The sequence below is a fragment of the Calonectris borealis genome, chromosome 17, assembly GCF_964195595.1.
Source record: "Calonectris borealis chromosome 17, bCalBor7.hap1.2, whole genome shotgun sequence".
NCBI lineage: Eukaryota > Metazoa > Chordata > Aves > Procellariiformes > Procellariidae > Calonectris > Calonectris borealis.
In genome coordinates this window covers 7,705,258-7,730,762 of record NC_134328.1, presented here as the reverse complement: position 1 = coordinate 7,730,762, position 25,505 = coordinate 7,705,258, and the positions used below count along the sequence as shown (strand labels likewise).

Genomic DNA, 25,505 nt, shown 5'->3' with positions numbered 1-25,505 from the left:
CCCGTCGGTGCAGAGCGCATGCGCGTCGCGCCTCCACTTCGGCAATCTTCGGTAGCCCTTGACGGAAACCGACGAACTCCCCAAGCTCCACCTCCCAGCCTTCTGTACCGCTCCCCGGCGCCCTCGCTATAGCGCGCCTGTGCCCCGCCTCCTCGTTCTCGTTGTTCCCGGTGCTGCCTCTCCCAAAAACCCTCTTAGTGCTTCCCCCCTAAGTCCTGCTGCCCTGTGCTGGGGGATACTGAGTAGCTGCAGGATGGTAGGACTTGTGCCCGAGCCTTCCCCAGCCCCAGCCGGGGCGTTTCCCTGTGTTTCTGCCAGTGCAAGAGCGAGACCCGCGGTGTCCCAGGGCCTGCAAGCAAGGCGGCAAGTGGGGTCTTGTGGGTGCTCCCAGCACCACCTCGGAGCCGCCTGCCAGGGCATCACCCCTGGGCCACCACCACCGGGGCATTGCCACCAGGATGCTCCAACGCTGGGGCAAAACCATGGGGACTCCACCACCGAGGCATCACCACCAGGACATCACCACCAAGGCTCCACCGCTGCCTCTTGGTGTGCTTCGTGGGCCAAAAGCCTTTGCTGGAGCCCATACAGATCCACTGCAGCTGCCCAGTTTGTGGTTGGGGAGGAGAAGGGGCTACAGGGGATCGCCAGGCTGCAACAGGGCGTGCTGTGACCTCGGGTCCCCGCGCTGGGCAGCACCAAAGCTTCTGCCCCAGGTGCTGGCACAGGCCACTCATGCGGTGAGTTGAGTGACGACTCCTTCCCCCGGCAGCCAAACCCCACATCTCGGCGTTAGTAGAAGATGGACAAACCTCATTATCCTGGGAGCAGTACTTGGGTTTTTGTGGCACACTGAAAACCCACCTCTCTACTGGGTGATCTGCACATGCTGCAATTCATGTTCCCCAGAAGATAGAAGGGGATTAGCCCAATCCATGTAAATATGTTTTCAATTGTTGCCTTTGGAGGTGCCACAAGTCCATTTTGTCCTTGTTTTCTCATCCACAACATTTGTTTCCTTTTCAGAACATTTATATTTTATTAACACATTCCATACAGCTTACTTGTCATTGCATGGTGGGATCATGCTTGGCAAATATTTATCTTGCTTCAACAACAACTTTTAAACAACCTTCTCAAGTTGTCAATGATACGGGTAATCTATCCCGCAACTCTGCCTGCTCGTGGCATCCTCCTTCGGCTGCCCTCGCCATGGCAGGGCTGCAGGAGCCCGACAGCTTGGCCAGGGAAACAGATGCATTCCTGGGCTCCATGGCTGGAATTTGCAAATGCCACAATCACATAAACAAAGAGGTTTTCCCCGTGCTGTGGGCAAATTTTATCTAAGCATCTGTGCACAGCCCCCACAGACATACATACATAACCTATGAGCAAGTGCACACAGATGCCCTCCATTCATTATTCTGGTAAATACAATAGTCTTCTCTCATGCTGGCCAAAAACATCCTCCAGAGTTCAAAATACAAAAGAAAATATTTTTGCTTTATTTTCCCCATTATTTTATTTATTTAAATTTTATCTTCCCTGTGATTTCACTTATTCTTTTCTCTTTGAATGCAATAAACAGTTGACATAGCCCTTGGACACCATCTAGAGCCATTTACAATATTTATGGTATCACCCAGTATTTTTATTGGAATATTGAATCACCCAGAGAATTGTACTGAAGCCACAGACTCTCTGGTAAATTGTTTAATTACGTAACTTTGTTCTCCTGGTGACAAGCATTTATAAACTCTCCTTTTACAAACAATGTAATTAAAAATTGCAGTGCAGCAAACCAAGCTAATGGAAACCAAAGCAGATCCCATGGGCTCCTCCCTGCTGTCCTGCTGATCCCTTGGCATCGGGCAGGCTGCAGCGTTGCGGGCAGCTCTCCCCTCACCCCCCGGCTTATTTAAGGATGGAGGCTACGATCCTCGGAGCTGGGCAGACTGGAAAAGGACTGAATTCGGGCTGTGTCAGGGCTCAGGTGGCTCCTCATGCCCAGCTAAGGCACTTGTTGGCTCTCAGGTTGTGTCCTCAACCTGCAAAGCGCGGGCACAGGCATAAACCCTCCTGTGTGTGAATTCACAGCACTGACTCCCATCACAGCTCAAAATGATGGATCTTGGCCAATTCCTCCAGCAAGAGGATGCTACGGGCAGGGCGGGCAGTGGGAGGAGGGCTGTGGGGACCAGCCACCCAACAGAGGGTCACAGGGGTGCAGGGGAGCGCCCTGGGTCACCGCAGGCTGTCATGCTGGAGGCACCCCTAAAACATGCAGGAAACAGGACCCCTGGGGTGACCACCAATAATGATCGGCATTTCCAGCGACCCCCCCAGGATTAGGACAACATAAAAGAAAACGCATGCAGTCTGGCGTCGTAAGGAGAAAACTCTCTGGGGTGTAAATGAGCACGCAATAAATGCAGGTGCCTGGCGAGCTGGCTCCATCCCAGCCAGCTGTAACACTGGTGCCTGCTCTTGGATTATAATTCTCATCAATAATTGAATTGAGCTTGGTCAGTTTGGTTCCCTGAATCCTTTCCTAGCGGTCAACTGTAATTAGAGAAAATATGCTCAAGTATGTGATGAGCACTGCTGAACACCATGTCTTCCTTTTTCCAGGATGAACTTCTCTCTCCTCTTGTATTTTTATTTTCATTTGTGATTTTTAAAGCCTCTTTTAGCTGCTCCAGCCCTGAGGTAGAGTAACATTTTCAGTAATCACAGCCAGGTTGCCTTACCAAGCACAGGCTGCCGTTTCAAACGCCGAGCTCTTCAGGAAGCACGTTCCTGCGGCTCAGCCCTGGAGATACATTGTTCGGCTGCGAAGCAGGAACGCGCCCTCGTGTCCCACAAGTCCAGCAGCCAAGAGCGAGATAAGGATCAGATGGGGAAATGGCACTGCCAAGACACACAGCCTCGAGAGGAGGAGGAAAGCATCGCAGGAGGGAGCAAGGCTAGAAACATGCAGGCAGACACGAAGCATGAGCCAGTCCTGGTGCATCCAACCCCTCCAGACCTTCTCATGTGGAGCTTCGGGACAACGCTACTGCCTTCAACAGGCCCAGAATACCCATTAACTACAAATGGTATGATAAGAAAAATGTACTTCAAAAATCACAAAGGAAGATTTTTTTCCCAAATTATCCCTGCTGTACATCATAGCAGGTTTTCACCCTTTTTTTCAGAGGACCATAACCCCCAGCCACGCGCAGCGTCGACGCAGCGGCTGCATTTCTGTACATACTGATGTCATCTTTTTGGCCGCCTTTTGTAAACATACCATAAAGCTCTGCCTATACTCCCTAGGACCTCGCCTCCTTGCTGTCTGTGCTAATAATGTTTATTGCTCTGCCAGAGAACAGGAAGCCTCCAGAAAATGTCAGGGTGGCAGATAAACGACTGCTGGCTGACCATGGAGAAAAACATCAGTTCGTTCTTCTCACACTGAAATCATTTGAGAAGGAAGGAACTGCTCAGGCAAATTGCAGATCATGAAGCCAAGAGTGGGTTTTCCCAGCAGCTGCCGAGGACTGAGCTCCCCCCCTGGCTGTCCGGCTGGTGTGATGGGGAACCACGCGTGGGTGACATCACCCCCAGTTCATAACACAATGCACCCAAAACGCAAAGGCCTGAGCTCCGGGGAGAAGCTGCAGGGGCCAGAGATCACAAGCAAGATTACACTTGCATCCCCCTGTTTTCCCAAAACTTGGAATATGAGCCCAGACACAGAGCTGTAGTGCCTGCTGCCCACCGCGAACTGGCCTCATATGCAGAGTCTGGGGAAAGAGAGAAAATTGCAGTCATTTTTCCCTCTGAGAGCTGGTCGGGATTTCAGAGCTGTTTAAACTACCTCAACATGAATTACAAATCCTATGGAAAAGCTCCTTCCGTGAGCACCATTGGTTTCTGTTGGCTGGTGTTCATGTTTGAAGCCATTCTCTGCCGAGTGTGTGATCCCTGTGCAGCTGTCTGTTTCTATCAGATACAAGGTTTTAGAAGAGGTATTTTCAAATACTCTATTTCCATTGAAATTAGAGTATATGAATAGGAAGCATTTATTTAACCTATAAACCAGGTAGATGATTTGAAACAGTTTTAATATTCACTATGACTTTGAGAAGAAAAAAAAACAAAACCTTTGATCAACTGCTGCCCATATTGCGGGCCAGATATCGAACAGGCTAAAGCTGAAAGGACATGCATGATCCGGTATTGCCCATCTCAAGTGTCTCAAAACTATAAGTTGGAGCAAAAAAAAAAGTTGGCACCACTGGTCTCCAGAGCAGAGACATGTCATGTACATAGAAGAATAACACGTACATAGAAGAATAACGATTCTTTAAATATTTCTCTTAAATGTCCCATTAAGTTAACATGTGGAATGACTGAAAAAGCTCTTCCAAAAAAAATGACGTGTTCCTCATTCTTCACCCAACCTGTTTACTTTTGCCTGCGTTAGAGGGGTGTGCCCGCACCACAGGCACGATGGTCACTGATGCAGACCTTCCCCAACCTGATCCTCTACTGCAGCAAAAAGCTTTACCAGCGCGGGCTCCACAGAGCGCTGGGCTGGAGCTCGTGTTGTTATAACCGTGTGATTAAATGAAATATTACCTGCAGTCACATACCAGCTGGCAATGTGGGTTTATGGTCATTTGCACTTTTCCTTCAGTGGCAGTGCCTGTTGCATGGCTCTGGAAGGCTGTGCAAGCCCACCCCCAAGCCTGTGACAGCACATCTTCCCTGCGCTGGTCCCCACACCAGCTGGGTTACAGCAAACTTCTGAACATCGCGTGTACTTCACCACAGAGCAACCCGCCCAGCAACTGCAGTTGGCATGAACAGCACCAAGGGAGAATGTTTGCATTGTGTTAAAGAGTTTTGAAAGCACTTCTAGGCATATCAAGTTTTGTAAAATCTTTGTCTTGCAAACTGGACTTTGAGATACATGAATTTAGCCTCAGACTCAGAAAAAAATCTTGCACCCAAGTGCAAGTTCCAGTGTCTTTTATGCTGTAGCCAGCAGGAAAGTTTCTGGTCCACTGAGCAGAAAAAGAATGTTACTTGCAAGGAAAGTTGAATACTGGAATGCTTTGCCTAATGGAGCACTGTGCAGGGGGAAGGAGATAAGCTCGAGAGACTGATCCTTTCTTTCCAACAGAAGAGAAAGGTTAAGAGTGCAAACTCAGTCATGCTGCTCTTTTTTTTTTTAGCTTTGAAATGGTCACTCCTTTCCTAGCAGGCTTTCTTTGGCTTTGCAACCCAGCTACCTAAAAACTATAATAAACTGTCAATCTCTTGTCGGCCTTCTAGAGGCTTTCTACTCTAGAGGAGGGAAGCTCTGCATCAGAGAGGGTTTGCAGTCAGCGAGGAGAGGAGATTGCTATTCCCGCCTCGAGTGAGAGCGAGAGACTGGGGGCAGAGCCGTCATCGCAGCAACCAAAGCCGTACCCTGCCTCATCCTCGTTTCTAGACCAATTAGCAATATACCCCCGGTAAAATGTCCCCAGCCACCCTGCGCGGGCAAACCTCAGCTGCACGGAGCGGTCACACGCCCAGCCCCGGGTTACGGAGCGGCGGAGCGGGACCCCGCCAGACTCATTCATCACACCGGAGTTACGCTCCTTCTCCCGGGCCCTCCGCATCAGCGCCCCGGGGCGGTGCCCGCCCGGAGGCGGCCGGGCAGTCGGCGCCCCGAGCAGCACATCCCAGCCAGGGCGGCCCGCCCGGGACCCCGCGGCTCCCCGAGGGGCGGGCAGGGCGACTACAAGCCCCAGGCTGCCCGGCCGGGAGGCAGGGCGGGAGCGACGTGGCGCTGCGCGGCCCCGCTCCGGCCGCCGGACCCCGATCCGCTCCGCCCCGATCCGCGCCCTCCGCCGCGGAGCGCTGGGGGCTCTGCCCCGCCGCGCCATGGGTGAGTGCCGGCCGGGCGGGGGGCGCGGCGGGGCGGGGGGGGGGGGCGCCCCGAGGGTGCGGGGGGCGGCCCGGGGGTGCGGGGGAGTGGCGGCCCCCGCGCCGGCGGAAGGGAGGCGGCGAGCCCCTCTCGGGGAGGGGCAGCCGGGCTGGGAACGGGCGCGTCCTGCCCCAGGAAAAAGTTTAAAAAAAAAATAAAAAAAAGTTTTCAACTTTTCCTAAAGCCTGAGACGGCATCTCCCCCCTCCCCCTCCCCCCCCCGCAACCCCTTTCTTTCTATTTTTTTAGCACTCCCACCAGCAGACGTAGCAAACATAAAGAGACAAGTAATTTCTGTGGCACAGCCCCCGGGGCCATCCCAGGAGCACACCCGGGGAGGAGGGGGCTGCCTGCGGCAGCGGAGCGGCAGCGAGCCTGGAGGGAGGGAGCTGCTAAAGGCGGCGGCGCCTGTTGGCGTTGGTGTGTGCGAAGAGGGACTTCAGCCGTCCAAAAGTCAGCCCAGTCTCAGCCAGGTCAGCAGCACTGGTTACTGCCCAGTCCTGCAGCACGGGCCTCCGGCCAGATTTTGCTGTAGGTGGGGAGTCGCCTGGCACAGTTCCTTGCGAGACCCACCAAACTTTCTGTCCTCATGTGAAGATCTGAAGAGTCCTCAAGTTCCCTCACTACATCAGAATAGACTATATAGAAAGCTGGATTTCAACCAAAGTTCATAAACTATTACTGCTCATTAAGTTAACAAGAAATACAGCAAAATCTGATGGAATCAGCTGTGGTATTTACAGTGGGGCTGTCTATATCTAATTGAGTTTGTGGCTTGAAATTAATGGCATGCCCACTTTATGCAAAGCCTTTTGTTCTCAGTGAGCAAATATTTTTTCTAATTATCTGCACAACGTGTACAAGGAGTGATAAAAGCGGTGCAGGTGGTCACACAGAGCATGTTGGGAGGGACTGACGTGTAGCTGGGATGGCATGAATAACACAAGTGAAACACAGAGGGTTACAAATAAATACAATTATAAATATAGCCACTGAGAAATAGCCTTTATTGGTAGCTGTAATTAAAGGCTAAACAGAGACACTTCCTATTAAATACAGCTTGTGAGGGGAGCCCTTAGGCGGGATGAGGAAAGTTTTCCATGGTCTGGTGGTTGTGTTCACATTCTTTCCACATACAGTCTCCTCAAACTGTGAGTATTTCTAATTAAACAAAGCCAATCTGAAAATACAGATAGTATGTACAGGAAACCAGCACAAACTTCTAAGCTAGTGCACTTTACCTGTGCCTTCAAAATGGTAGCTGGAGGGGGGAGGTCACTGTCACTGCTGTTCCCCGGAGGTCCCTACATCAGCACTGGCTTTCATGCCATGTGCAGTCCCCCCTGCCATAACATGTCCAATGGTTCACACGTGGTCACCCTTTTATGCTCTCCCCAGAGCAAGAAGCGTGTGCAGCAAGCACCTTGGTTTTGTAGGGTTGTTTGAGGCAGGTTGGTTTGGATTTGGTTTGCTTTTGCTGTTGTTTTTTCTTATTTTAGCTAAACTTACATACTTACTAAACTTGCATGCTCAGCTATATGGGAAGGGCAAGGTTAAAGAATCGCTTCTTGTATTTGGGGCAGGCAACAGTGAGCTTTTCAGCTCATGATGAAGTTTGTCCTGTACTCCTGGACAAGCCTGAGAAGGTTGTGCCTGGCTCGGGGATCCTGGGCACTGTGTGCTGTAGAAGGCGAGATGAAGAAATCAGGGTCACCCCCACAAAGTCATGCAGAGAGTGCAAGATTAACCAGGAGAAATAAACTTCTGCGAGCGGTGTTTTTAACGACAAGGTAGGGAGTGAGAATGCAGAGCCTGCAGTAAGAGCTGATAGTGCCATGTACACCGAAACATGAAAATGATAATGCAGAACAATTCAGAACCAGAAAGCAGAAGCTGCATTTCCTGCCTAGAACAGGTTTTGTAATTAGAATCAAAGGAGACCACGGAGGATTCCCCTGTACAACTCCAGGCAGTACAAATCACTGTCCTCCACTTAAATACAGGTCTTAACTTTCTGAACAAAGCCCTGATTTCACAGTTCTGCACCCCAAATGATGGAAGCGGGTACAGAGCTGGTAGGTTGTGTGACTATCTGCAAGTGCCTCTCTACACGTGACCTAGTGACCTAAGGGGAAATTCAGTATCGTGGCTTTGTAGATGGAAAACTTTGGGTGTCCTGGGAGAGCTTTTTCCAGCTTGCGCGTGCTGATAGCTTGTCTGCCAGCGCCAGAAAACTGAACCTAGCATTGCTTGCTTGTTTTCCAGGTCGTGCACTGCTGATCCTCCTCTTGTCTGCAACGGTCTCTCTCCTGGGCGGGCTGATATTTGGTTACGAGCTGGGGATTATCTCCGGTGCACTGCTGCAGTTGCAGATAGACTTTCACCTCAGCTGCTTCAAGCAGGAAGTTCTCGTGAGCGCCCTCCTTATCGGGGCTCTCCTCGCCTCTCTGGTTGGGGGGATCCTCATTGACCACCATGGACGGAGGAGAGCAATCCTGGTCAGCAACTTGGTCCTGTTGGTTGGCAGCCTTATTCTCACGCTGGCGAGGTCATTTATTGGGCTGGTCATTGGGCGCATGACCGTGGGCTTTGCTATCTCTGTCTCATCCATGGCCTGCTGCATCTATGTCTCAGAAATGGTGGCTGCTCACCAGCGAGGGCTGCTGGTGTCTCTCTATGAAGCGGGCATCACCGTAGGCATCCTACTGTCCTATGCGCTGAATTACATCTTTGCGGGTGTGGATGAGGGATGGAGGTACATGTTTGGACTGGCCATTGCCCCAACGGCCATGCAGTTCCTCAGCATCCTCTTCCTCCCAGTGAACCCTGTTAAATTAAGCTCATGGGACTCAGACTGCCAGAAGGGCCTCATTCAATTGCAGGACAGTGAGGACAGAGCAGCAGCAAAGCGGGAGCCCTATAAGGAGAAGCATTATTCATTTCTTGACCTTTTCAGGACCAGAGACAACATGAGAAGGCGGACTCTGGTGGGCCTGGGACTGGTGCTCTTCCAGCAGTTCACTGGGCAGCCCAATGTGCTGGGCTATGCCTCCAAAATCTTCCACTCGGTGGGGTTCCAGAGCAACTCCTCGGCGATCCTGGCCTCTGTCGGGCTGGGGGCGATAAAGGTGGTGGCCACGCTCGTCGCGATGGCCTTTGCTGACAAGGCTGGCAGGAGAGTGCTACTCATGGCTGGCTGTGTGGTGATGGCCATCTCTGTCACCATCATTGGCCTCACCAGCCGCATTGCTCCGCTGGCCATGGCCAGGGACTGCAAAGCAGCCGCAGACCCCAATGCATCCCACAGCCTCACCCAGCACCCCCTGACGCCCGTATCCGCCCAGCCTGCTGTGTCACCCATCCCGCCAGCATTAGGTGCTGGCAAAAGTCAGGCAGGCCCTGGGTTTGCTGCCACAAGGAGCCTTGCAAAAGCTTTTGCCAGTACTCAAAGCAGAGAGGTTGTTCTTGATCTTTCCCTCACTCAGAAAAGGGGCATGGTAGGTCAGGCCAAAGAAGAGACAGTGGGAAGCACTGGCTTTGCTTCTGGTGGTCCTCCCCAAGCAGAACATACGGTTTTAAATTGGATTACGTTGCTGAGCATGATGGCTTTTGTCAGCGCCTTCTCAATTGGATTTGGACCAAGTAAGTACGGTGTTCATATATCCTTGCACTAACCCAGAGAATAAAACTCGGGCTGATCTTTATAGTCTGCTTGAAATGTTCATTATGTATCTGCTTTACCAAGCAGCTCAGTGTCTGGGAACTGGAAATTTATCCCCTTCAGCCCGCTGAATAATCCTCTGGCATTGCAGCTCTGTCAGCTATAGGGCTGGTACAGCGCTAGAATAACTTTCTCTTCTGTGCTATCACTACCCTTGTAATGTTTTTTTTCTGTCAAGCTCATTGCAAAATCAGAGCATCCCACAAGCACTACCTAACCTTCCTAGCACCCTGATGAGGAGGAAAATAAAGGGCTGAGGACAGAGGGACTGAGGGGCTTCTTCTGTGTGATGAAGAAAATCGGTGGCAGAACTGGAAGTGGAACCTCCTCGGAAGTTTCTCAATATCAGTTGGTCTTTTTCTGAAATCATTATGTATTCATCAGATGAGAATAGAGATTACTTTGTGCTTCTGTGTGAGCTCTAGTGTTTTCTGGCATTTATTGCTTTAAAGCTTTGATGGGAGAAAACAGCACCTAACTCAAGGAAAAACAGATGTGCACGGCAGTCTCATGGGTTTGACAGTGACCCTGTAAGTTATTTCAAGCAAAATAACCCTGGGATAGGAGAGACTACTTTAAGGTATATATTGCTTTAGCTCTGATTTTAGTCCAAACACAACATTGTCTCCCTAATCCTACCCCTTTCTCGTTTCTTTACAAAGAGCACGTCCTGACAGCAGGTATGCCAGATTTTTTCCACCTCCCCTGAATGGAATGACCAACTCCCTTGCTTTCTTCTTTGCTCCCTGGGCCTGCTCACTGGTATTTCATTCCTCTATGGAGTGCTGGACATGGGAGTTTTGAAGTGTTCTGCTGTGACCTGACTCTGAGATCGATGAATGTTTGACACTACCAGCAGCGGGTGCTGGGTGAAGCCAGAGTTTAAAACCCCTGCTGAAATCTTCCTTGCCCATTTCCCAAATAAATTGCTTACAAGTGTCTTTCTGATCTCTCTAATCCGTGCAGTGACCTGGCTGGTCCTCAGTGAGATCTACCCTGCTGGGATAAGAGGAAGAGCCTTTGCCTTCTGTAACAGCTTTAACTGGGCTGCCAATTTACTGATCAGCCTCTCCTTCCTGGACCTTATTGGTAAGTAGCTGTCCCCCACCCCTCCACCTCCCACAGCTGGTTAGGGAAGGTGGCCACCACAAGCCGTTTGGAGATTAAGTGGCATTTTGAACCCTGGGGACTTGATGCTGGAATAGGTGTGACCCTGATGCCTCTTAGAGCAGAAGAAACAGGCACCAGCAACACTGGTCTGAGCCCTCCGCCACCCGTTTCATAAAAATCATCCATCGCCCACTGGGCTGCACTGTAATACTGCAGTATCAGGAAACCATGGAGTTTGCAGCTTTCAAACCGATAGCTTTACAACGTTTCTTGCTAGCAGAGCTCTCGGCTGAGGCACTCGGCAGGCACCGCTGGCCCCTGGAGCTCAGCTGCCTTCTCCTTCTCTCTGTGGTGCTGCAGGCAAAGCCTGGTGTGGACCATTCTTCTCCCTTGCTGATTCCTGGTCCAGACCTTGCAGATAAGGAGCTTTCCCTGCCCTTTTGAGGGCTTCTTAAAATAAAATGCCCCTGTCAGGCACCAATGACCACCTCGCAGTAAGCAACCAGCTTCCTTCATATCCCACGATGTGACCCATCTCCAATGGACCCTTCACGCACTTCAATCTCTCTGCAGATGCCATTGGTTTCTCCTGGATGTTTCTTCTCTATGGACTGATGGGAGTGATAGCTGTGATATTCATTTATCTTTTTGTTCCGGAAACGAAAGGACAGTCCTTAGAGGAGATAGACCAGCAGTTCTCCAGGAAACGGTACGTGTGCTGTTGTATCAGCGCGAGTGCTGGCTTTGGGTGCTTCCCACCAGCAGTCCCTGAGGTCTATGGCACTGGGCAGCTCAGGGTTGTTGCAAAGTCTGGTCAGTGCCGCTGAGAATATCTCAGGTTTGTGCAGGCCTATGGGATGGGGTGTGAGAGCTGCAGCATGGTTCATCAGCAGGTCACTGCTCTGAGCCTCGCGGCCGTGCTGCTGGAGGGCACTAGTGACACTCGGGAGGAGAAGGGCTAAAAACCAGGGCTTGTGGGGGGGGGGAGGAGAGCAGGACCAGAGCATGGCACAGGCAGGTGCTTAGAATAATCCTGGACAGATCCTTCTCCTCTGGGGCAGAGACATCTGACGGTTGGACACGATGATCTTAGAGGTCTTTTCCAACCTGTATGATTCTATGATTCTATGATCTCCTGGTGTAACACACGCCATGGGCTCTCACCCGCTAATTTCCATGCAAAGCCTGTAGTTCTGGCTGGGCTGGGGAAGGTCGAGCGGTATTTGTGCAGTTCTGGTTGCGAAGGAGGTGGCAGAGCAAGGGTTGCTGGAGCAGAGGGAGGTTGTGCAGCCGCAGGACGACAAGGGGCAGGAGCACCCACCCCATGGGGGGTGGCCGGGGAGGGGTAACTGCTGTAAACCCCTGCCTGCCTCCTGGCTCCCCGCGAGCAGCAGCTGCTGCAGCTGACCTTCGCCATTGCCCGGCAGGGTGTGGGAAGGAAATGTGTTTAAGCAGAGACGTGGAAGAGGAGCGAGCTGCGCGCACGCCCAGTACCAGAGAGTGGAGCATGCCAGCAGCACATGAAACCAATGACATGCCTGCAGCATCGCCCTGAGGAGAGGAGCAGGCTGTGCCATCAGGACAGTTCTTTTCCATGGCCTTTAACTGGTGACCTCTGGTTCTCACTGCAGTGCCTTAGATCTTGGGACATGCCAATAGCTGTCCTTTGGGACCTTGGAGGATCGTAGGTCCCAGGCAGGGAACATGTCCTTCCTTTGATATCTTTTATTTTTCATGGTTTGTATCTCCTATCATCTAAGAGATTAATGGTTTTGTACACAGGAATTAAAGCACAACTTTTGCTGACAATGCTTTCCATCCATGCAGTTCATTTGTGAGCAAGGTGTATTATTTTCTAGTTCTTTGAAATACTTGATTCTTTACAGAGGGGACAGTAGTGCGGGAGGAATGTGTCAAGCACTCAGCAGCGTACATTAATATTGTCACCCTTTGTAACGTCTGTGTAGGAGCCTGGAGTAGTCTGAGATGGGAGCTAATTCAGCTAAACCCCCTGTTTCAGTGGAGGCAGAATGAGTGCTAGCTCACGGGCTGCTATTTCCCACAGCGTCAAGGCCCAGCAGCTCCCCTGCCTGATCAACCAAGGCCCATGCCAAGTGAGCGTAGAAGTACATCTCTCACGCGTATTTGGCTGCTTTCTTTTGTACACAGGGGCTGCTTTGCATTCATGACCGGGGTTTGCATGTACAAAAATGCATGCAATATTCTGGTACCTTCTACAAGTGTTCCACCTCTTACAATTGTACGTTCTTTGATTAGTTCACCCTTCCTTCTGACACACATAAATTATAAAAAAAACCACCCTACTAACACCACACTCACTCCCCAAACCTTGTGAGAGAGGAGGAGCTGGTATCCTGCTGAACAGCCAGCCTCGCCTCTTTTGAACCTCTGAAGGAACGAAGTCCCAAAGCTTGGGGTTTTCCACTGAAAAATGCAACTCCTTGGGGACCAGTGACTGCTACACCGAGCCACCTGGCTGGCACCACAGGGACAGACACGAAAGATGGGGCCACGTCACTCAAACCCCTGTCTCAAAGAAAAGCCACAAAACCACTGGAAAATTATGTCCTTGGCTGTAATTCAGTCCATGGCTGTCAGGTGTCTGCCATGGAAGTGCTTTTCTCTTCCCACTGAGCAATGGGGGTCACCCACAGCCTTCCTCACCCACCTCGGTCTCCCCGCCGCACTTCTGCTGCAGCTGGAATTTGGTGTTTCTGAAGTCCCTCGTGCACTGCAGATGCTGTCACCTCAAGGCACACAAGGACACCTGTAAAACAGAAAACAGATGCTCTCTTGCTGCAAAAAAACCCATGAATACTGAGCTGTAGCAGGGGTAACTCTGATTTTCTGGGGGAAAAAAAGCATCAGCGCTGTCGTAGGAGTTAAAGTCAGCCGCCAGATCATGGCTGCAGACTCTGGCCGTTGCGAACAGGGTCGTGTATTCACCAGGGGATCCCTGGCCACGAGGGATGGGGGGCGAGGGGGGATGCTTGCATGCACCCCTCTATATATTTGGTTGGAGGGAGGGTACCGCGAAGGAGCAGCAGAGCTCAAGAGCAGTTTTTTTTAGGGGCTGTGACCATTTGCCGCCTGCCCCAGCAGCGCCGGGGGGACGCAGCCCCCTGCCCGGCCGGCCAGCCCCGGCAGCGGCCCGGGACCCCGCTGCCGCCCGCCGCGGGTGCACCGCGCCGGGTCTGCCGCGAGGGGACACCCCGGCACCGCGGCACCGTCCCTTCCCCTGCCCTGCGACAGGGAGCTCTGCTCCGGCCCCTGCTGCAGCCCTCGCTGGGAGTCCCCCCTGGCACTGGTGTGTCACCCTGGGGAGACAGACGGACAGACAGACCGACCGACAGGACCAAAATCTCAGCCCACCCCACCCCTCGGACACAGCGTCTGAGCCTGAGGGACCCCTGCCCCGCAGAACAGGGGTGCCACTGACGCCCCCATGCTGTGCCTCCGGGCTTGATGGAGCCCGGAAAGGAGGGAGATGGGAATGGGAATTCAGGGGCACCCCTGCGTGGGGGTGCGCAGGCAGCTGGGGCTGCCCTGGGGAGCGAGGGGAAGGGGAAAGGATGGAGACCCTTGGGCCTTGCGAGGGGCTGGAGTGGGCCCAGGTGGGGGGGCTGGCTGCTGGGGCAGCAAGCAGGGCTGGGGGGGGGGGGGGGGGACAAGTTAGCTCTGGGGACAGCAAACAGGGCTAGTGACATTGCCAGGCTCTGGGGATGATGGTACAGAAAGCTGTAAATTAGCTTGTGGCAAGGGGGATTAATAAGCCCAGGGTGAGAGGGTTGTCTTTCCTGCTTTCTTCAGAAAAACATGATGCAACTTTCCAAATCCAACAGCTTCAGCCCATGAGGAACCTGCAAGGGGCTGCCCAGCTCATCACGGAGAGCGCACTGTGTTTGAGTGTCTGTGCTTGCACAGAGGCGAGGCAGTGGGAGAGGAGGTGCTGGGAGAGCCTTGGGGGTGCTGCAGAGCAGAGTCCCACCTCCGCTCTTTTAGCCCTTGCAATGAGGGGGTGTACGCACCCGGGAAGGGCTTCCTGCTAGGGAGACAGCTCTGAACCTGCCAGCTGGTGTCACAGGGTCCCGCACCTCCGTCGCAGCAGAGCTGGGCTGGTGGCACTGAAAAAAAGAAAAGCCATAAAGGAGTGTTTAAATGAGAAGCTGAAGGAAAGTCAGTGGGTGCAGAAATTCAGACTTGCACCCCTTGTGAGGAGAATGTGGCCAGTATCCAGACAAAGAGCAGCAGGGAAATAAATGATGCAGCTGCAATAAATAAGGTGAGTTTGACCGTGTATACTGGCAGACCCACAGGAACATTATTAAGCAACCAAGCAAGGGCAAAACTTAGAGGTGCTTCTGTCCCCATACCAGAAGCTTAAAAAAATAGGATAATGCCAAGCTTTCCGATTGCCCTGAAGGACAACCCCAGTACCAGTACAGATTTCTCGAGATGGGAGATCCCAGATTCCAATAGGAAAAATATAGAGCCAGGACCGTGTTACTGACCCCTGATCAGGATAAAGGTAATGACCAGCAAATATGAGATTAGAGAAACTATTCAGCTCAGTGATCCATCAGGAAGGAAAAAAAGTGGGTTTGGGTACAATAATGAGTCTCCTGGACCAAGCAGTGCTGGAAGCGGCGAGGAAGGCTGCTGCTCTGGGTTTGGCGGGGAGCGGCGCACAGGACCTGCTTCACAAGGTGTTTGTGGGAGAGCTGTTCTCTGCAGTGACCACAAAACAACCAATTTAATGCTGTAGTGGGAGAGAGCACACCAAATAAATCCAGCGTGTGGCTCTACAATTTCAAGAAAGGGAACTATGAAAAAATAAGGTGATTAGTCAATAACAACAAAACGAAAAGGAACAGACAGAAAGCAAGGAGCCTGCAAGCAGTCTGGAGGCGATTAAAAAATGCTCTATTAAAGCCCAAGTAAAACATGTGCCACAACTCAAAAAGAAGTAAGAGGTCCTAAAAAACACCCTGCCTGACTCACTGCTAAGGTTAAGGAGGTATCACAGGGAGAAGGTCAGCATTTTAAAAGTGGAAAGGTTTCCCACATGAAGAGAAAAGGAAAACCCATAAAACATAGCAAGTAAAGTGTAGACAGAAAATTAAAAGAGCTAAAAAAGAGCATGAAGATCTCCTTGCAAAGATCTTTAAAAAAAAGTTTCTTTAAATATATCAGAAGAAAGAAGCTGGCTAGGGAGCCATTGCTCAATACAAAGGTGCAGTAGGGTACCGAGGAGCATAAGGCATGGCAAGGCAGCTCAGGCACAACTGTGTGTTGGTCTTCACTGCTGCAGGTATTCGGGAGATCCTCACACCCGGTTCATTCTTTGTAGCCCGTAAGTTGGAGGAACTAGATCAATGTGACTTTATAAATGGCTACTGTACCAGAGGACTGGCAGGTTGCTAGCATAGCTCCCACCTACAAACCAAGCTCTGGGAGGGGACCCTGGGAGCTGCAGGGGTGTCACCTCTGTCCCTGCTGGGGTGGTTGGGTCTGCACCAGCAGTGAGCACGTGGGCAGACAGGCGGGTGGGAAAGAGCCAGCAGACTCGGCTGCCGAAGAGGGAAAGCCTGCCTTGCCAGCGTGCTGGGACTCTAGGAAAATATCAGCATGTACACGGATAGGGAGAACCCAATAGGCAGAACAGATGGACATTTTCAAAAAGATTTTAGCAAAATTATTTTTAAAAATTTACATTTCCATGGGCTGAAACAATGGTTCTTTTATGGATTGAAACCTAGTTAAAAGATATTCCTATCTTGAAAGTAGCAGGGTTTAGCAGGCAGTTTTCGAGGACAAATGAGATGCAGCAATAGGGTTGCCCAAGAATCTCTGCTGGGTCTGGTTTTATTCAACATCTTCATTCGTGGCATTGGGAAGGGAATGGACAGCAAAATCTCCAGGTTTGTGGATGATGCTAAGCTCTTTTGGGAAATAAAATGTTTTGCCACTGACAAAGGGCTCCAGAAGAACCTTGCAAAAGTGAGTGAGTGGGCAAAAAGGGCAGCTGAGATGGATGCGCCGGGGAAAGCTGCAGGCTGGTGCCAGAGGCCTCTGGAAGCCGTCTGGGGTTAGTGTGGATCGGAGGAGTCCTCGGCCAGGTGAGCTAGCTCCCTCCATCATCATCTAACCGGACAAACGTGTCCCCACTCTAAATTTGTGACCCATTAACGTAGCAACAGGCTGTTTCTCTTTTTCTTTCCCCTGAGGCTGAGACCTCATAAGACTAGAGGATACAGAAATGCTTGAGGCAGTGATAAATCTTCTTTAGTGGGCTTTTATTTCCTTTTCTTTCACAATATTTTCTTTAGTTTCCTAGCCAAATTTTTTCTAAGGAAAGATTTCTGACTTCCTTTGAGCCACAGCTCAACATCTGTCCACATTGGGGGCTGAAGTAATACACTGTTAAGGGGTTTTGATGTCAAGCCCAAAACCCCACCAGGGATTTATGCAGCTCTCCCCTTTCCTCCCTCCTCCTCTTCAAACAGCCTTTCATTTGCTCTCACTAATTGTGCTGTCATGCCTTTCTTTTTTCCCCCGGTTGTGCAGACAGCCTTTTATGCAGACAGGTTTCGGTGACAGATGCCTGTGCCATGAGCTTTCCGAGGAGGCGGGTTGTGCTGCGGAGCGCGCGCATCGTCTGAACGCGCCGAGCCGCGCTGAAATGATCCAGGCACCCATCCAGCCCGGGGACGGATTAGGCAGTGGCTTCCCTGCCCCCCCTGCACCCCACCCCGAGGAGCTGCTGGATAATTGCTGCCGGTCAGGAGAGCCCCGCCAGCCCCAGCCCACCCACAGACACCACTTGCTCCTCTAAGTGGGCAGGAAAAGATTAGCTGAGCATCTCTTGGGAAAATGGAAGGGACAGTCTTCAGGAGGATTCTGGGGACAAGGACACTGCAAAGCCCGGTGTCCCAGGGGAGGTGGCTGTGGGTAAGAGGAGCACAGCCAGGACGGCGGAGATTGCACGGGGTTGAACAGAGCGGTTCTGGGCTGTGCCCCCTTCCTCGGGCATACACAGCGAGAGGCGTATGGTGGGTGTGAAGATCAATGCTTTTGATGACTTGCATGAAATTGTGAAACAGGGCTTGGGGCTAGGGACCGTGTAAATCAACCTGCTTAAATAGAAACCTGCTCTCAGGCCTTGCCAACAAAAGGAGAACGACACTTTTGAGCAGCTACCAGATCTGAAGGCATCTGGGACACAACCAGAAGCTAATCCTGGAGAGGCTCAAAGCTTGAATTTCCTCAAAGTTGTGTTTGTGCCCAGGGAAGACTTTGTCCTTGGCAGGAAGACTGGGATATAGCAAGTGGGGCAATGCACAACTCGAGTATATAGATGATCCTTATTCTGTTATCTCTGTTTTCCAGCTCTTCTTTTGGTCAGAGGATAGGGAGGGCAGTGAGGGGCTAGCCCTGATTATCAGCCAGCTCACAGAGAGCTCCTCAGAGGGGGCTGGGTGCCCAATTTGGGGACCTCTGCAGACCTGCCTGGGTCCTCTGCTGCCCCTTCCCCACGGGGCGCCTGTTGGATGCTGCCACTGGCAGGAGGAGCCCCGGCAGCCCCGCACCCCCTGCACCCCTCCTGGTGCTCCCCTGGGTCCCCATCTCCTCCCCGCTGCAAAGGAAATAGCTGCAAAATCCACTGCCCTTGGGGTCAAAACTATGCCAGAGCCAGAGAGGGAGGTGAACTAGATGTTTATCCCTTTTTTATCTGATTAGGATTTTTTTCCTTGTGGTTTAAATGCCCGTCTGCAAAGATTTGCAAGAGAGATAGAGAAGCATTTTATGTGTCCCAGGTCTGCAGACGCGCACAGGGACAGGCTGGGAGGTGGCAGGGGCACTCAGCACTGAATTGCAGGAGGTTTTAAATGAAGTTACAGTGCACTGTCAGGGTGGACTTCTAAAAAGCACTGACAAGCCACCCCCCACTCTTACATGTGCTTCTGTAGTGTGCTTAGTCAAAATCTGAATGATGTAAGAAATAAGTACAAACCTTGGCTTGTTATTGCTGGTCCAGACTGACTTCAGAAACCAGCTTGTACATAGGCCATGTGAAGTTTGAGGGGCAGCACGTACCATCACAGCGTCCTCGAGCTCCAGCCGTGATAACATGATCTAGGTGACAGACTGAAAACAGAGGGAAGCGTCAGTCCCTGCTGCAAATGCTCCCACAACTCAGCAGAGAAATGTGGGATGAGGGTCCACGTCGCTCTTGTGCATGTGAAGGCAGCAAGCTCAAGGACTGGATCCCGCTTAGTCTCTGCTCAGGGGGATACAGGGCTGGATGAAAGGAGCCAGGATACATGAAATATGATAACTGGAAAAAATACAAACCAGAAGATGGGCTGTTTAATGCAATACAGATCCAGCAAAACAACCAGAGCCAAACAAAAAACATTCCTCATATAGGAACAAAGATACCGGCTCGACCTGGGGAGAACCTGGAAGGAGAAGGGTGTGTTAAGATGTGCTTTGTTAGCTTGTGTGGCTCCAGGCGCTGGGGGGATCAGACCCAAGCCCAGTGTGCGGCGGGGGCTTTCTCCTTTCACTGCATCTCTCCTGTCCTCTCCGAAGTGCTCCTTCCAGCACAGGCACCTTCAAGCTCTCCAGGTTTGCTGTCTATGGCTTGCAACCTTGTTCTTCCTGCTCCAACCGGCCTTCTTGCTACTGCTCCTGCCTCTGGCCTCAGCTCCCCCAGCCCTGAGGTCTTCCCTCTGCTTATTAAATTAGCAGAAGGAGAGTTACTGTCACTTTTAATCATAGGAGTAAAGCAGGGTCAGAAAAGTAAGGTCATCCCAGTCACCAGAACACTGACAGTTTACAGAATGAGTGGCTCTGGTAGGTCATCCACCTAGAAAAGCCTGTTGTCTGTATGGAGACAAGATACCTTGGGATGGGCTGGGAGTGGGACCTCAGGTGCAGTACTGAGCAATGCAGAAACCACTGCTCTGTCCCTGGGCCTACTGGGACAAATTCAGCCTCTGGATAAGCAGGAATCACATAATTACCCTTACTGGGGAGTTTTTCCAGTTGTCTCCAGGTACTTTTGAGCCGCTGAGCTGAGCTGTCCCCGTTAGGAATCGTTTTCTTCTTGCCACGATGGCAGGAGCTGCAAGGAGTTGGCAGTTGTCAGGAGCCATTTCCCCTTGGAAAGGTCCTCTGCGAGGGTCTGGGGGAAATCATTGCACTCGGGCACCGTGGTCCCACCGTGACAATCCTGGCACCACACCCGTGGCGATGTCTGTGCTCACCGACAGCTCCTGGGGGTAACAACCGTCTTTTTGTTCTCACTCAAACTCACAGCTGAGTCCCGGTGCATGTTGTGACCTCCTGCAGCAATACAAATAAAAATGTCAGTACTATGACTATTAATAGTGTTTCTATTCCTGCTGCCATTATGATTGCTTTTGCTACTATTAATAATAATATTTACATATGCAAAACCACAGATGCAAAACAGATGGTTTGGTGGGGACCTCTGAAAAAACTTGTCTCTGCCACATATATTTATGACAAAGACAGAGGGTTAACCACACAGAGTGCCATATAGAGAACAAATAGATGGGGAAAAAGAATGAAATAATTCCTTCCATATTCCCAACAGGGGCCAAAACTCATCCATTCCCTCTCTGCTTCTCTCCTTTCTAGCATTTGAGACTCTTTTCCAATACCAGGTCAGGGATGGTTTCCATATTTGTTCAGACTTGTCTAATTTTATTTTCCAGTTCAGCTATTATTTTTTCAGATGCAGCTTTTCCTGATGGATGGAAAATACAAAAGGAATCTCTCATCTGCTCCCTGCAAGCTTTTTCCTGACCGCTGGGAACCTTAGGCACTATTCCAGGCCTGGAGTAAACCTTGCCTTGTGGAGAAAACTTGATCCTTGTTTGCTGAGTTCACACGTCTGGGAATAATTTAAGCTAAGGGGAAAAGTAAAAGTGAGAAAGACTACCACCATCCCTGAACCCATCTCGTCCCCTTCACCACGCAGCCCTGCCTGGGAGGAAGGCGGTGGCCACGCAAGATGAACAACCACATCTCCGCTACTGGCCAATACTGTAAAGCACGAAAGAGGCAGCACGGAGCAGGGCGAGACTTTTGGCAGTTTCACCCAGACTTGTTCCACAGAAACAGAAAGTAGTGGAGGTGCCAGCAACGCGGCATCCCCGGCTTTCGGCGGTGGCTGCTGTAGGGCTGGGCTCTCTCCGTGGCAGAGAGCGGAGGGGCTTGGCTGCGGCGGCCACCTTGCTCTTTGCTCCTGGTTTTCCTGCAAGGATGAGGAGAAGCAAGAGGACAAGGCTGACACAAGGACCTCTCTTGCCTGCATTGATAAGTAGCTTTGAACTGGAATTATGCGAGTCCCACCAGCACCAACGGCTTCCCTGGGGGCGTGCTTTGGTCTCTTGTCCATAGATTTATGGTTGTGTGAACACCAGAGGCTCCCCTGCACACATGGGTGTCGAGTTTGTGGCCAACAGCCCTTTTCCATTGACAAACACCCTCGAGGACACCCTTATCTCCCTGAGCAGCCCCAGGCACGGCTGCTCCTTCCATGAGCAGGAGGAGGAAGAGGAGGAGGAGAAGGAGCGAAGGGTCTATACGCTCTGCCACAACAAAGCAATGTTTAAAGGCAGAAAACCATCGGACAGCCCTTACCGCATGCTAACGAGTACAACGCAGTGTCCCCGAGCACTAATGAGTAATAAAGTGCCCCACAAACTAAAAAGCCCCCAAGTGCTACTGCGGACTAAGTAGTCCCCAAATACTCACATCTCTCTCAGGTCAAATTCCACTCTTTAAACCAATCCCCATTACATTTTACACATCAGGCTATAGAAGGCCTCGGAGGGGCTGTTAGGGTCTATTGTAAGGGAATAAAGCAAGTGTCAAAAAGACTTTTAATGCCCAGTTAAAAATGGCCAAAATGCAGCCTGCAGTTACCTGATAAGCTGCAAGGTCTCTACTGGGAGAAATATTTTGGTTTTTAAATTGTCTCAACCCTTGCACACTTACAAGAGGCTGGCCTTGGCTCTAAACTAAAGCTTTGTCAAGTACATTAAAACAATATTAAAAGCCTGGCTTTTGTTCCATAAAGACTTTTAATGCTTGTTGGTTGGGGTTTGTTTTCTTATAATGGTTATGACCAGTAATTATTGAACATATCAGAGTGCTGCAGATCTCTGCTGCTTTGTGGTTTACAGCATCAATACTCCTCCCAGCACAGTGGCTGTCCCATCACTGCCGTCCCCACCATGCAGGTGTGGGAACCAAAGAGCTTGGAGGGTTTGACATCTCCAGAGATGCATAACAGGGCAGTGCCAGAGCCCGAGTCTCATGTCCACGGGCTCTGCTCATTGCAAGACCTTCTTTCAGTGCAAATTACCCTCTTAATCTTTACAGGGAAACTTGAGAGATTGCACCCATTTACTGGCTCAATTAAGCTTTTTTGTGAACAACTACCGAATGACTACAAGCTATGGTGTCCATCGGTGGATTTTACATAGATATTTGGACATTAAAAAATTAGATATTTGGACAGCTAGAGGTTTTTTCAAAGCAGATCTGTAATTCATTCAAAGATTCAGTCTCAGAGTGTCAACAGCCAAGAAAGCCAGGGTTCAAGCTGTGACAGGGTGTTTCTTACTGTCCCGTGTTGTTCCTCTGTGCTGTAGGGGCTCTCAGGGACGGACCAGCCTCATGGTGCTGTTTTGCTGCTATCGCTGTGCTTTGAGAAGCGTGTTTGCGTAGTAGCAAGCGAGGCCAACACACAAAATTCATAGCATTTGAAGTTCAGTGCAATTCTTGACTGTCAGGAATGCAGCATTAAAAGCAAAACTTAAAGCTTCCATATTGCAAAACCTATTAGCTGCTTTGCCGTTTTTGCAGTCATGCCAGTTCACTCATACTGGAGCTTTTACCAAAGCATGACAGCTCATATGTTTAGCTTGGGCCAGGCTTAAAGTTCTGATGAAGCCTAATCTTGTGACCTGTATTTACTTTGGCTGGGGATGCCTTTTGCACAGACGACTTCCTATCCTTCCTAATCTTTCCCGCAGGAAAGAAGCTGGGAGTTACGAGTGGAGGGAGGAAGGCAAAGCCAACCAGACATGCAGAGAAAGAGAAACAAGCGCTGCACATGTCGGTGAAGTGGGCCAGGTTCAGGGACCTTGTCTGTTAAGGGAAGGAATTAAAGGGGGAGTCAGCACCTCCACTGTCATCATTTGAGATGCGTCAAATCCATCATCGTCTCTCTGGAATTTTACCCATCTGGAAATAAGGCTGGCTGCAACTGCAACAGCTTCAAGGCTTAAGGATGGAAAAGTCTGTTTGGCTCGAACTTGTCAAACCTCCCACTGAAACAGAGAAGAATTTTGTGGGTATAAACCCCTGGCAAGCCCCGGGATTTGTCCCTGACAGGCTGCTCACAGCTCCGGCCGTCAGTCCCTACGGAGCGAGCGGAAGGAGCTGCTCTTTCCCGTGTGACAACAGAGGGAGCACGGACCCTGTCTCAGGCAGCCTAGCTGGATGCCAACAGCTAGATAACGTGAGCTCCCTTGCTCCTTACCTCCATTTCGACAGTTAAAACTAACTCAGGAGAAGCACATGTAAATACCGGCCTTGGGCATCATGCTTTTACCTCGCCTCTAAAATCTGCCTCTTCACATCCCCTACAACCACCGGCCACTTTTAACATTATGCTTTCATTTGCTGCAAATTCTCTGAAAGAAATCAGGGAAGCTGCAATCGGTTCCAGTCTTCGCCTTCTGCTTTAACGCGCAGGCCAAGGTCTGTGGAGAAACCGTACAGGGACCCTCCTGGTGCAATCACAGCTTGAGCTACACGCAGGAGATACCCAACCTTCTCCTTGGCCTCACCTTCAACTTACTTCACAACCCCTAAACAGTAGCTGTAAGATTAAGGACAGAGGAAAAAAAAGAGTGAGAGAAACCCAGCACACACACTGGTTATTTTCTAAGAGAAAGCCAGGACCCTGCGGTGGCTCCCAGCTCCGGAGGCACAAGTCACCGGGATATGACAATTTTTCCACTGGAAGTCAGATGCATGAAGTACCAAACTGCTTTCTAAAAATGTCTTTCTCATCACGTTTTGAAGTAACGTGGTAAGCACAAACCTACCTTTCTAATGCAGCAGTGAGACACTATGCACCACGCCGGCACTAGAAGTGCTGGTGAGCTTCACAAAATCCCTACTTTATATTCAGAAATAGGGTCCTGAATGCAAAGACATAACAATGGGGTGGAGGGTGTTTTTGGAAGACAGAAGGCCAGTCAGGTTTGGACTCTGTTTGATATCTTGGGTTTGACCAATTCCCATGAGTCGAAATAAAAAATTCTGAGTAGCTGGAAATACTCCCCAGTTTCATTCCCACGGAAAAGAAAGTGCTTAAAAGCATTCTAAGGTTAATGGGAACGTGATGAAAGAACCATTTCTGTAGAGCAACATTTTGAGTATATGCCTCTTTTAAATGCATTTTCCAAGCATTATAACAGAGAAATTTGGGATAGGGTTCAAATATCTCTCAAGCTTCTGGAAAGCGAGTGGTGAGGAAGTGATCTATTCTGCTGCTGCAGAGATGCTCCAGCTCGTGGCTCGAGGGCTCTGCAGTGGCCAAGCTGGGGCTGCCGGGAGCCAGCACCCGCATGAGCAAATCGCCCACCGACAGGGAAACAGAGCACCCACGTTTGCTCTGGTAAAAGCCCTGAAACCCAGCACAGCCACCCAAAAGGCATATGCGCACTGCCGGCAGGGATTTGTTCCACAATGACATCTTTCCAAAGCTGACTGACACTTTTTGCCTCAAAGGGGAAAGCTGTCATCCTGAAGCTTCCCTAATTAAGCAACTGGGGAGCGTGTGAGCATGCTGCACCCCTAATTCCCATCTAACCGTCGGGCCAAGAACTGGGGTTTGGAAATACAGTGAATTTGATCAGTAGAGGGGGTGCACTTTCCTCCTGGTGCAAAACAGCGTATCCCAGGTGTGTTTTACAAACCCAGAAGTGCATTGGAGCAGTGTGTGGTGCCCCACAACAGCTCAGAAGACATTAATTACTAAATGAGCGACAGCGATGAGTCTCCCTTACCACCAGCGCGTAGTTACCTGCTCCAAAGGGGGCTGGGATTTGCAGAGGGGGTCACAGCAGTTGCACGTGCTCATCGGGTGCTTTCCCTGCCTGTGCCAGCTACCCAGGCTGCGTATGCAGTAGCTGTGACCGCATGCAAAAGTTGGTAATGTAATTACACGCATACCGTGTTGATTAATCAGTACCACTTTTTTTTTTTTTTAACAAAAGGGAAAAACTCTCTAGCATCATAAATACTTGAATAATGATTATTTCATTACTATTGTATTTTTTGCTGTTTACAAATATTTACATTGGACCAAAGTGGTTGCAAAGATTTTGATAAGAATGTCAAACCCACTAGCAATGTTAGGAGAAAGCCTGTAAAGGCCACCACTAGTTTTCAAACTACTTAAAAGCAGATTAATGTGCGCTGTGCATTGAGTTTAGTTCTGTAACAACTGCCTTGCAAGGTTACCTCTCAGCAAAACTGCAATCAGCAACAATAAACCTTAAAAAGGTTTCAGCACAGATATACATTTCAAACCTGATGGCTCCAGCGCAGCGAGGGATGTGTTTTATGCAGA

At 50.6% G+C, this 25,505-nt stretch overlaps 1 protein-coding gene and 1 long non-coding RNA gene across 2 annotated transcripts; one reads left to right on the top strand and one right to left on the bottom strand.

Annotated features, from left to right (window-relative positions):
- Window positions 1-5,813: 5,813 nt before the first annotated feature.
- SLC2A10 (solute carrier family 2 member 10) lies at window positions 5,814-12,615 on the top strand. The gene is made up of 5 exons (XM_075166418.1): window positions 5,814-5,926; window positions 8,230-9,606; window positions 10,652-10,774; window positions 11,369-11,504; window positions 12,223-12,615. Exons 1-5 carry the CDS (start codon window positions 5,923-5,925, stop codon window positions 12,317-12,319), a joined length of 1,737 nt encoding a protein of 578 aa, XP_075022519.1. The 5' UTR covers window positions 5,814-5,922; the 3' UTR covers window positions 12,320-12,615.
- Window positions 6,964-20,159, bottom strand: LOC142089668 (uncharacterized). The gene is made up of 5 exons (XR_012676255.1): window positions 19,846-20,159; window positions 18,831-18,964; window positions 14,845-14,940; window positions 13,485-13,583; window positions 6,964-7,645 (listed from the first exon to the last, which is right to left on the bottom strand). It is a non-coding gene; the product is annotated as an uncharacterized LOC142089668 (long non-coding RNA).
- Between the last annotated feature and the right edge of the window lie 5,346 nt (window positions 20,160-25,505).